Source organism: Pogoniulus pusillus, chromosome 4, assembly GCF_015220805.1.
Source record: "Pogoniulus pusillus isolate bPogPus1 chromosome 4, bPogPus1.pri, whole genome shotgun sequence".
Lineage (NCBI taxonomy): Eukaryota > Metazoa > Chordata > Aves > Piciformes > Lybiidae > Pogoniulus > Pogoniulus pusillus.
The window spans coordinates 39165650-39178730 of record NC_087267.1 but is presented as its reverse complement, the minus strand read 5'-3'; the positions used below and the strand labels follow the sequence as shown (position 1 = coordinate 39178730).

The 13081-nt window shown below is 41.6% G+C and overlaps 1 protein-coding gene across 6 annotated transcripts in view; it reads right to left on the bottom strand.

Moving 5' to 3' along the window:
• FRMD4A (FERM domain containing 4A) overlaps positions 1 to 10379 on the bottom strand; it is a 424512-nt gene extending 414133 nt beyond the window's left edge. For all 6 annotated transcript variants that reach the window (XM_064142608.1, XM_064142610.1, XM_064142606.1 and 3 more), the window contains exons 1-2: positions 10241 to 10379; positions 9629 to 9763 (exon numbers count right to left, since the gene is read on the bottom strand). In XM_064142608.1, coding sequence (XP_063998678.1) covers positions 9629 to 9673 — 45 coding nt within the window. In that variant the 5' untranslated portion in view covers positions 9674 to 9763; positions 10241 to 10379. The remainder of the gene's footprint in view (positions 1 to 9628; positions 9764 to 10240) is intronic.
• Positions 10380 to 13081: the final 2702 nt, after the last annotated feature.

The window sequence follows — 13081 nt, the reverse complement described above, 5'->3', positions numbered from 1 at the left end:
TTCATTTGTCCACACAGCCTTACAATGTCCAATAGCATCATGCAAGTGGATGCACTCATTTTCTCTTCTGCTCCCAAAGTATACTTGAGGTGAGACACAATAGACACATTTTACTGCCACTAGGAGCGCAAATGTGTTTTCTTGCAAGAAATATAGAAAGTTAATGACTGAAATTTTCATTTGTAAGTGGCATCTCAGGTAAAACACTAAGCAGAGATAAACTGAACAAGAACATTCAAGACAGGATGCATGTTCAAGATAGCAGATACCTCTAGACTATGCAGCTGTAGTTTAATATATCCCAGTGATTCAAAGTTCCCAGGGAAATTTCACATGGATAATTATTTATTTACCTGGCCAAAGAAGTCTAAGAATAAAACTTTGATGAAAGAATGATCCAAAACATTGCCACAATACAAAACCATTTCTGTTGGAAGAAACATAACCAGCATGTTTAGGTTTCTTACTTCTTGCAAAGCAGTGGACAGCAGAGACTAAACCTGATACTAGATACAGAGAAGGAAGAGAATTCAGGAGGAGCCATCCATTACTAGAGGACTCTGAACAAATAAGCCTTTGTAGGAAGGTGCAATGTGCTCATAAAACAAGTTTCTGTATTGATCAAGAGGGCAATACAGGTGTCTTTATGAGGAATTATTTAACTGCTGACTTAACAAATTTGAATTTACTTTTTTTAGGAACTTCAGCAAGTTACCAAAAATTGCCCAAGCACTGGAGTTGCTATCTGCAGTTTTGTCTATTTAGAGCTGAAATGCTTCCTTTAAGTTTCACAGAATCATAGGATTAACCAGGTTGGAAAAGACCTCTAGGATCATTGAGTCCAACCTATCACCTAATCCTTCTAATTAACTAAACTATGGCACTAAGTGCCTCATCCAGTCTCCTTTTAAACACCTCCAGGGTGTTTAAAAGCCATTAAAGCCAGCAGCTTTAGCATACTGAATCAAGGACTTTTATCCATATGAAACACTCATCCTATTTTAACCAGGTGATTTGAGAGAACAAATGCAACTTTGTGCTGAATGCTAATGTATTAATAATAATAGCAGCATCTATTTACTATCTTTTTTTAGTACCTTTCTGTAACAAACATTTTCATTATTCTTCTAGCTTTATTAGCACTTTCTTTATCAACTAGGAAATAAGGAATTCTCAACCACAGCAGGCTGCCAGGGGAGGAAATATTATTAATCCTTCTTAGAACTGTCATTTTAAAATCTTAGTTTTCAGATTGCTGAAATATGCTGCTCTGGGGACTGTGACCTAGAGAGCAGTTTGAGGGACAGCACAAAAGCAAACGTCTTCTTGCACCTGCTTGATCTGGAAGTTAGAAGCCTCTCTGGAGGCAGTAGGATAACTGAAACAGAGGCTGTTTTTCATGAGAAGATTGGTTTGGGGCCATCACCAAAATCTTGGAAACTCAACCTAAGGTGTGAGCACACAAACACCACTGGTCCAACATGTAGCAAAGAAGTCAACATGAGGGATCAGCAGGATTTTTGCTCAATTATTGTCCATCCTCCTGGCCTTGCCAGTAAGAGCACAACCTGTGCCAATTTTTTGAGAGGGCAAACATTTTTGGCCACATAAATCTCAGTGATGAGCCTCTCAAACACTTCAATTAACTGATCTTGTTTTTAAGGAAGTGGCCAAACTAATCTCTTGAAAAATCAATGTAAATGCAAAAATCACTAAGAATCTTTGCTCTCAAAACAGAAATGAGACCAGGACAGGGAAAATGGGGTTTTGGAAAACTCTTGCCAACTTTTTTCTGCTACGATAGCAGTAATAATGCCCTTCACTAGACTTTTCCTTGGGTACTAATGACTTGGGGGTAATGGCCCAAGGCCTAGTTTTACACAGTCAACTATCACAGCCAGCAATTAATTACCAGGAAATACAATGTGCTTTGACCACTATGGCTCAATTAGACTCATAATATTCAATGTGAAAAACATTTCAATCTTATTTACTGTGAAGTTGTCCCAGATTTTGCTTTAGACTAAAATAAGCTTGAACCTATATTAAGCCAAACATATGTTCTACAACACTCCTACATTAACTTCACACATATTGCAGGGAGCCAACGCCGAGCGTCTTGCAGTATGAGGATCATCACAGCCTGCCCACAGACAGAAAAATATTGGAGCAAAGCTCTGTGTGAATTCTGTTTCTGCACTAGTAAAACCTCCCTAAAATTAGTTTTCAGCTCTCTGGTGGTTGTAAATGGATTGAGAGGATAGCAAAGGATGTGCTGCAGAGAGCAGCTTTTTTGAGGTGGGCAGTGCATGTTGGGGTAAGGACAGGGAGGGGAAGGAACATTCTCTTTTTACCAAATTGTCCCACTATCTTTGTAGATGATTTTCAAAGAATATTGGAGTAGATTGTGTTTGCCCCCAGCTTTATGCTCTCCCCCTTTAGTTCTATTCGTTATGTTTTGTTACTTCAGCAATGCTATTGCAACACACCCTGAAAACAAAGCACTTTGGGTGAAGCCTTACAGTTCCCTACCAATTGTTGGCATTTCAGCATGTTTGCTAGTTTTTGGGCACCTAAAAAGTTGGCTTTATCTTGGGAATTAGCAGTTTAAAACCTATTGAGCATGTAACAAGCCGGTAAAATTTGGTGTGTAGATCTGGTCCTCTAAATAAGGTTCTGGAATTCACTATTGCTTTTGTTTCCATGAAACAGACACACACTTCTGTGGGCCACTTCATGAGAAAGATCTGGACTTCCAGCAAGGCTTTGGAAATGTTATGTGGTCTTGGACATTGCTGCTGAACAGTCTGTGCTAAGAGGGCTTGCCCTAGAACTGCCTAATATGATACAATTCATCAAAAAGGCAGGTGAAACCTTCTCTTCGTGCGCTTTCGGAGTTGGAACTTCAGACCAACTCAAGAATTATTTGTTTCACTTGCTCAGAGACAGGAGGTTATACTTCAATTTGAGGAGAAACTTGTTTACAGTGAGGATAACAGAGCACTGGAGCAGGCTGCCCAGAAAGATTATGCAGTCATCTTCTCTGGACATTAAAACCTCTTTGCAAAATTATTTCAGCTCACTTCTACAAGTTCTGTGCTTGTCAATGCTTAAAAGCAGAGAGAATTAAGATAGGTGGGGGGCAAAATGGATACATCTGTCTGCAAAGGCACAAAGCAGATAGTTGCCTAAGGTTTGTGAGTGGTGGCAGGGAAGGAAACACTCGTCCTTTACTCTGACCATGGAGAGCTGAGGTCAGCACGCTGGCTGAGAAGAGACCACAACTCAGTCCAGTTCCTCTCACTAACCCCACATCCGTCTGGTGGCTTCCATTTTCAGCAAGACACATGAAGCAAGGCAGCCATCACTGGTGTTGTCAGACTCCATAAGCACACATAGCTCTGGCCACCTAAGCATGAAAACTGTATGTGCCAAATCACAAAAATCTGAATTTTCATGTGATGTACCAGGGAATGATCCACACAGGGATTTTCTACATCTCTGAGCCCTGCTATGCCAACCACATTAGCCTGGCAGAGGACTGAATTGTTGCCATGTTGAGCAATTTTGAGTACAGTAATTATGAAAGTATGAATTTGTAACCAGAATGCAAAGAACTGAAAATTTGCAATGCCTAATGTTGCAAGTCCTTCCTATGTAGGAGAAGCTATTCATAGACTTGCATTTTAATTGTGGCAATCACATCATTTTTAACATTTTCTTTGCTTTAGTGATAGCCATCAAGTTCTCCACTATAGTTGAGTTTTTATAAAGCCAGAGTGACATTATCCTTTTATATGTTGTCATGTAGTGATCTTTACAATCTGTTAATACGTTACTTCCTAATTATAGAAAGGCTCCAATTAATCATAATGATCATTTACTCAAGTGGCCACTAATTCTCTTCTACAAATAGCAATGCACTATAGCATCATTAAAAAAAACCACCAAAACAATGGCCTTATTTTTGATCAGATACTTTTACCAGCCATTCAGAACAAGCAGCTGGAATAAGAAGACACAAGCCATACTCAAAACAAAACCAGAGATACTAAAATCATAATATCTCTTACTCCTGTTTTAAAGCATAGTAATAAATGAGAGAATTCAGATATGCAAATGCTTGGCCTGCTTCTTCCACAGTATATTCATGCAGAGGGACAAGGAGAAGAAAACTGATAGCAGAATCAAAGGAATAATAATTTACCCCTGAGATTGGTAAAAGGTGACATCCACCACAGGGAAGCCAAGAGTAATCCTGGGGAGTGTTTAATCTCAGTCATCTGAATTAAATCACCATGATTGAGGTCTGACTGCAAGTTTATGGTGGCATATAGTAAAGTTCTGATAGAATGTAGTGCTACAAGTAAACTTAATAAGAAATGGCTAAATTCATGACCCACAGCAGCAAGCAGCCATAAAGCATCAAGAAAGAATTTGCTGCTCTCATCCCATCCTCTAAAAAGAGCAACCAGCACAGCTCAGCTATTTGCTGCTTGTGAAGCCCATTAGCAAGTTACTGCCTGGCTGGAGCAAGGAAGGAGACAGGGAGGAAGAAAGATTCCTGCTGGTACTCCTCCTTGCCAGTGACCTCTGGGTGCCATGGTGCATTATCATCTCCTGCCCAGACCTTCTGGGAAGGCTGTGTATGAAGCCCACACACCTGCACATTGGAAATATCTCCAAAAGGAGGATGGCTGCATAATCACTTTTTGCTTTCAAGTGTCCCCACGGACCTCATTTTGGGCACGAAGCTGAAGAGAGCCAGATGTCAGTGGCACAGCCAATTCCTGGGGGAAGGCATTATTCCTTCCCAAACAATGCTGCTTGCACTCAGACCTGTGCCTGGCTCAGGCTCTGTTGACATGTCGCACTGCTTCAACATCAGATGAGAGCTGCATTAACCTCTAGGCTGTGCAACACAAGGAACGAGAGGGGGTCTGCTTTGGCAGAAGGAGCGTGCCAAGCATAGCTTGCCTTCCAGGTCAATGTGATCTGTAGACAAGGTTACAGCAAGGAGACTTGAATGTCATAGGCTTTTGCATATTGTCAACATAGAGATAATTTAAGCCTGAGATCAGAGAGGCAGAAAATGACCTCATCCTTCCATTGTGACCTTGCTGCTCCCAAAGGCTTTAATATGATCCTTCAAGCTGAGCTGTGCTGCTGCAATCTGCCCAGAGGTTTGAGTGAAACAGAACATAACTTTATGGGGCCGGGGGGAAGGAGGGGGTGGTAGTGTCAGTCCTAGGTGTAAATGAGGCTTAGAGGCTCTGTGTCTTTTTCATTTGTTACCCAATTTCCCTTCACCAGAGTAGACCTGCCATGAGAACTTAGTAGTCAAACATGAAATAATTTGCACAGTGTTGTCAAGACCAACACCTCAGGCCAGCCAAGCAGGGCATGGCTTTTATAGTATTTGATAATATCTGAATATGTTTTAAAGGCAGCCCCACAGAGTTCAGTGCTACATTTTCGAAGAAGAATCAGACCAAGGAGATCCACATTGTTTTGAGGAGTCCAGTGTAGCTTTGCATGAAGCACAGAAAGATGATATAGAACCACTGTTAAAAAGCAGGACTGGAAGCACAGCAGCAAATTTTGATTCTTCATGGACAATGACACTCAGGTGTCAATTATTTATGCTAAGGTTTAGAAGCTAAACAGTTTTTGCAAATATTCCTGTTGCATGTGTCTGCCTTAGCCATCCATTGCAATGCCTTCAAACTAGTAGAAGGAGGAAACATTAAGGCTGGTAGCCCTGATGGTGTGCTGGCCAGCCAATTTCTCACTCTTCATCTTGGGCCTTATGAAAACCACAGCTTCAAATTATCTATTGGCATCCCTTTCCCCTTTGAAATATAGAGATAACCATATAGTGAAGGTCACCTCTAGAATTTCTCTTATACATCTCCATCCCAGCCTCAGTTTGAATGAAATTCACAAAATAATGACCATTAGAGTGCAAAAGCATGACACAGTCCACTGAAGTGAAAGATGTTCCTCCAAATACAAGCACTTACAATTAATTTACAAGTGCATTTGTTTTCTAAATGGTACATCGTTATGTATTCAAGGAAAGCACTTATCCATACAGGCCAGAGAGATCAAAGCTGGATTATAAATATGGAAAAAGGTTCCATTTGATGGAGAAGGTGAGAGGGGCTAGCTGGAGCTAGCTTTTCTGGGATCAGAAACCCATGCTCCTCTTCCCTAGCATTTTAGGACAATTTAAAATTAATTGGTACACATCAAGCTGTATGCTTTGCTCATCTCAACCTCTGTTGTCATTTAACACTGATTAATTACTGTTAGTGTTATGACCTACAGTAGTTTGAAGGTCAAGTCCCTAAGATCTATTTCCATGAGATGCAGTAATTCTGTCTCAAGAGACACCAGGTTTCATAACTTATTATGCTGCTAAAATCTGTACAATCAATATGTCTGCAGCATTAAAGTTTTACAGTATACTAATAAGATAAACATAAAATCCTACTGGTATTGCACTTAACTCCCATCAGCATTAATGATTTTAACACAGCAGGTGTTATCATTCCTAACAAGACATAGTATTTGCTATTTCATGCTTAGATGCTCCCTCCTCTTGGCTCACAGAAGCTGAGGAATCTTTCTTTTAATGATTTGATAATGCTACAGGCAGACCACTTTGGGTGCAGATGAGCCAAATTCCCTCCATGCTGAACCACACATCTCTCATCTGCTCAAATCTCTGGAGCAAGGTAGAAACAGGAATCCTATAGATGAGGCAAAATCCAGAATAATTTGTAATACAAGTAATTTGCCTGAATGGAACAGTTGTGATTATATTTGTTGATTGCAGTCTTTGTATGAAAACAATACCTTGGCATCAGAAAAATGAGTCAGACTTAAAATCACCTTTGTTGAGGCTTTGGGAGAAACAAACAACCAAACACACACAAACCAAAAGATAACAAATCCCAAAAACAAGGAATAAACCCCACCCGAGTATTAAACTGGCTATATCAAAATAAACCCAGATTCAGATGAAATTAAAAGGTCAATATTTTTGCACTAAACTGAAGCATGACCTTGCACCTAAGGCTGCAAGTTTAATGAGATTCTCCAGTGTGCTTGTGCAGTTGTTAGCAAGGCACAGGTCCTGCCTGCTAACTTGCCTTTTGGGAGGTTCCTTAGGCCATGTTAGCAGTATGTCCTGGGAATGATTTACCAGGCACAGCTAAGTCATTGTGATCCATCATCACAAATGGCACCCAGAAATGCCATGTGATCCAAGGTACAAGTGCTCTCTGATGGGGCTCACTGATGACATATCTTTCTACAGGAAGGAAATTCCTTTCCTTGGAAATGTCCATCTTTCTTAAATGACCAGAAATAATTTAGGATGAGCAACATTCTAAGTTAGATCATCCAATTCAGTGCATCATATTCCAGGGTTCTGTACCTTGGTTTCTTTGTCTACAACAGAGTGTTTTGAGGTACCCTATTGAGAAGGAGGTATTTTCAGACTAAGTATGATTCAGCACTGGCAAATACTGCTGATGATTAAGTCTCACAAAAGTGGCATGGTTGGATGCACATTCTGCATCCTATTGCAGAGGAAATGCAGTACTAAAATACTGCTCAGTGCAGAGAGAAAACTCTCTCAATGGAGACAGCCCAAAGTATTAAACTTCTGTGGATTTCCTGAAGACATTTGATCCCTATACCTCTGGAGGGTGGCATTTTTAGAAGAGATGCTATTACGGCTGCTCATTGTGGGATGAATTATGCAAGAATTTAATATTGATTCAAGGGGAGCCTGATGAAGCATGCAATCAAAGCCAAGGCAGAGCAGAGGGGAAAGGACAAGATTTCTGTTGGTAACTACAGTGATTCACAAGATAAGAAAAATCTAAGGCAAAAGAAGCAGCTTGCAAAATGGAGCATTTTACATACTAAACTACTTTCACCACCCACAGTAAGTGGGCCAGAGCCCAAGGAGTTACATGAGTCCTCTCACAATCCAGAAACACATCCCTACCACCACCATCCCAACCATCCAACAAGGTCAAAGGCCATTTGATTGTGAACCTCCAATCCAGCCCAAGCATATAGGGCTAGAAGACAACAACAGCCCTGGCTAGGGCTGTGCTCAAGGTTAGGAAACTCGAAGGGACTCAGTTATGAGAGCACTCTGTAGAAATGCTCCAATGACCTCTGACTGGTGACAACTGGGGCAAGGCCATGTAGCTGCAGAAGGTCATGTGTTAAATCAGAAAAATTGTGGGTGGTTTGGTACTGTACCAGAGTTTGACAAAGTCTTTTCAGCAAGCATGGAGATTGTGCAAGGAGAGATTTAATTTGAGAATTAAGAAGGTAGTGAAACTAAAAGCATGTACCAATGACACAGGGAGGCAGGCACCTATCCATTTATCTTTGAAGGAGACATAGGAAGAGGCCATTTAAAAAGCCAGGGAGGCCAGAGGTAAGCAAGAGGAAATAAAATGAGCTTACACAGCAAGTCAGTCATTAGCAAATATAAAACAAACCATGCGGACACTTAAGAGCAATTTGGCATTTTGAGGAAGAGACATAAAATTTGCTTTTTTTAACTTGACCTTTGTTATCAACCTCAGGCATTACAGGGTGATTATCCTGCAGCATTCCCATTACTAAACTCATCATGCCTTTGAGTGCTACAGCTCATTTCCTAATACAGTCAGAGAGATCAGTAATAATTATATAAATATATCTATAATGCATATCTTTCTATGCATTCACACACAGAGACATGTGCACACACATGCTCTTTGCTCATAACAACTCTCCAGTGGAAACACTGCAAGGACACCTAGACAGAAAAATCTCCAGCAGAAGTCTTACATTAAAAGCATGCTTGGTGCTGCTATGTAGAAAATGGGAACAAAAGTAGAAGAGAGAAAAAAAAAATAAAATCAGCAAAACTAAACAACTCTCTAATACCTCATCAGAAGCATTTATTTTAATTGCAGCTAGACAGCAGCATGCTTCTGGGCTCAACCACGTGTTTTGCTCAGTAATCTTCTTTAAAATATTATAAATATACAGAACTTTGAGAAGTAGGTCAGTAGCTCAACACGTTGTAGTAAATAGCTCAGATAAATACTAGTCATTACCCTGTGGACTGCAGTCAGTAGCAGGTCTGACACAGTCTACAGCTGGTTGAATGGCGATTCACTGCATTAAAGGACCATTCCTCAGATGATACAGCATGCCTCTTAACCACCACAGAAATCAAGTGCTCCCTCTCATCTTTTAAGTTGTCTCACAATCAGCAAGGGCAGAGGTAGGGCAAAGCAGAGGGATGTGAGAAATCAAGACACTGATATAATGAACAAAATTTAAAACAACTCAGGATAAACTCTGAAAGCAAGTGTCAGGTCTGCTGGAACGGTGAACTTCAACATCCAGACACATTAAAACCCATCACAGGAGGACCATCGCCATGTGAGCACCAAATCAGTCCTTTGCAAAGCTCCCCAGGACTTGTAAAAGCCATGCGATGGCTCACATAAAATCCTCCCATGGATTTGGTGCTCTGAATCCATGGAGTGCAGCTCCCCTCGCCCTCCCTCCCCTTCCCAAACGGATTTCAGCAGGCACTTACCATCAGCAAGCTCAGAGCAGATTCAGGAGCACGCTGCACAGCCATCTCCTCTCTTCCTACATACAAATCCTCCCGACGACTCGGTCAGCCCTCGGCCCTCTGTCACAGCAGAGCATCCACAGAGCCCACAGCTAACTGCAGGGAAAGGAATCCCAAATCAGGGTCGGAGAGCATTTGCAAGAGGAGGAGAGGATGGATGAGGGGGTGGGGAGGAGGGAAGGGAAGGAAATAACCTTCTCAGCCAGGGAAAGAAGCTTAGACTAGGCCAAATTTTACACTAGAGAGAGGAGGAAAATGAAAGAGAGAGGCTGACAGAGAAATAAGATATGCAGGATATTTAAAGCTCAGGCACATGATGCCATAGAGAGAAGCAGCAACACAGGACACGTATCAAACATCTACATGACAGGTTAGGTCCAAGCCATCCTCCTACTGCCCCAGCACCCCAACGATCATTAATTGCTTTTAATTGCCATTCTCTTTCATCTAGCTATATGCCTAAGTAGCACCTACATGCCTAGATAGCATAAAACTGCCATGCTCCTGACTCGGCATCTTCCTCCCTGCCCTAGTGATGCGAGCACAGAAACAATGTCAAATATTGCAACATACCGCTTCCAACAGGGTCAAATCTCTTCTCTCTTCTTGCCAAGCCCTGCTTCGGAAAGCAGGCGTCTGCATAATACAGACATGAGCAACGAGTGAGAGGAGCCAGGAAGCACCCGGCGTTCACTCGAGAGCAACAATTACCTTTATCATATTCAAGCGAGAGCTGAGTTATGCACTGACCCTTTTCACCTTAACTCCCCCCTCCCCCTCTTAAAAAAAAAGTCACACTCTTCCTCCTCCTCTCCAAATGGACTCAGCTCCCTGCGGAGCTAGCACACTTCCCAGATACATGTAATTACACAGGCTGTTGTGTTAGCGCTCTGATCACGCCGCCTGTACTGCATGGAAACAGCAGCCAGGCATCCCCCCCCCCCCCTTCCTTCCTATCATAAGGCAACAAGCTGCAATCCCCTGTGGAGCTCCTGCAGCTCAGGGGGGCAGAGACAGCTAATTGTCAAAATATGTCCAGTTGAGACACAAAGATAAATTAGCCTTGAAAATAAGCCCCTTGTTTAAATACTATCTGTAAATGGAAGGCAGCTTATGTAGACATACCCTGCTAGACCTGTAGGACCCCTCTGTCATAGGGTTCATAAACCTCCCGGACTTCAATGTATTAACTCTCACATCTCTCTTCTGAACAAGCAGAATTTTGGCTTCATTTCCTAAATATCAGTCTTTGTGTAATGACAGTGCCTGTTCATCTTCCAACTCCCACCTGCAAATTCCCCACCCCCACTCCCATGATTTTGAAACCCAATTAAAAGTTTCAGACAAATTCAACCAGAGCTAAATTCCCTGACACATGTCATTCCTGCAACTTTCATAGAAATTGGCACTGAGAGAGAAAAGACAATCAATTACTGTCTCTATGAAGGCAGGCAGCAGACATCCAGTTCTTGTGTTCTGAAAGCTAGATCTGGCAGGTCATCTGTGGCACGTACTACACTGGAGTACTCATTTGCCCAATCTCTTGTTGCTCACCTATCATCATATTTTCACAAAGGGGACACAGAGACATGAGAGATTGAAGACATTGTCCTAGGAAGGTCATTCAGGATATCTGTGTCAGACCCATACCCCTGACATACTACTTCTGAGCCTGGGGACCACCTTTCTTTTAAGGCATGCATTATATGTGACATAGGAAGAAGCCTGTGGTTTTACAAAGGCCAGTCAAATGTCCCACAGGCTGCAGCACCATGCCCAGATGCTGCTTGGTGATGGCAGGGGGTTTCTTCCCCCCGCAGATTCTCTACCAGGAAGTATGAGGATAGGGATGCCACTTGAACACAGAGGGTACACCTCTCAAGAGAAAATGGGCACACAGGAAGAGATTTTCTGCAGTTCCCTCTCCTTAGCTTTGAGCTACAAACAAGGAGAGTACACGGTGTCACACCTAGGGGTGACATTTACTGCACTGTGTCTGAGACCTGACTTCCATTACTGCAGCAAGCAAAGCTCTTGTGAAAGCACACTTTTGACAGCAGCCACACTTACCTCTGCCCTTGGACTCAAGTCATCTCCACTGATGGAGAATGGAGGCCAAGCTTCTCAAATGTATTATGGTACCCAAGCACCGAAGAGCTCTGGGTTTCAGTAAGAGAGCTAAAGAAGGGTTTCACAGTGCTTTCTGACCATAAGGTCCTCTTTGGCTGAGTGCAGTGGCTTATTCTTATTCACAGTCATCTGAAGCTATGAGCATTTAAACAACATGAACTTCCCCATTCCCTCCAACAAGATTTGTCTTCACCACTGAAAATGAACAGGTTGTGGCTATTACAAGGATTGGAGAAGTAGGCTACTTAAAAATATCTCTTGAAAGGGGAAAAATATGCAGAAGAAAAGAGGAAGGTAAGTTTTTAAAAACATCTCAAGGTGTCAAATTATACAATACATAATTAAATGTTTTGTTTGGTTTTTCTTTTTAAGGAGTACTATGAGATATATCCCATGGCTATTATATTTTTCCCTACCCCAACCCCCAAGTGCTATAAGGAGGTGGCTGCAGTAACTCTCAAGCCTGAGAAGCAACTATTTCCCTTTGCCAAGTCATTTTAAAGGAACAATCCTATCCCTACAGTTTTAGGATTCAGTTAAAATGAAGACTTTGGAAGACTCTAACTCCCAAATTCACTCTGCTGCTAAGCAAGTTAAAATCCCAGTCAAGCACTAGGAGTTAGTTATGATTTGTGGTGTCCTTGGAAAAATTCTAGGTTTTTCCTGAGCTCTGCAAGTCTCAGGGTAATGATCATATGTAGGGAGCCATCTGTGCACAAGTACATGATCAATAGCTTTAAGGCACACTTGCAAACTTACCTACAGATTTGCCACTTTCTACTGTTGAGGTGAATAAATTTTATAGCACAAATAACACAAGAGATCATTATTCACCACAAAGATAAGAACAACTGTTTTAAAAAATAACTTACTGGATAGATGGCTTAGAGTACAGACATGGTTTCATTTCAAGGCCTAAAGGTATGACAGCTGAAGGAAAGAGTTTGTTAGCTGTCTTTTTTCTCCACTTTTGCTTTATAATAAATAGGTGCTGCAACTGGTTAATAAAGTAAGTTCTCAGAAAAACTTGTCCCAATAAGAAGACATTAATCACTTGCAGACTGGTATATACAGAGGGATCTTCTTAATCCAGTGTTGTTACTGGCATTACTTTGACAGGGTTATTGCAAGCATAAATATGTCATGCTATGATGGGTCATGAACATTAGAGCTGATAGTTACTGGGGCTATCTGTTGAGGTTCTGGTAATGCAATGGGGTTGGAAAAATCCTCTGCTAAAAGCACATTATATTGACTGTTCATGTGCATACAGCACCTGATAGG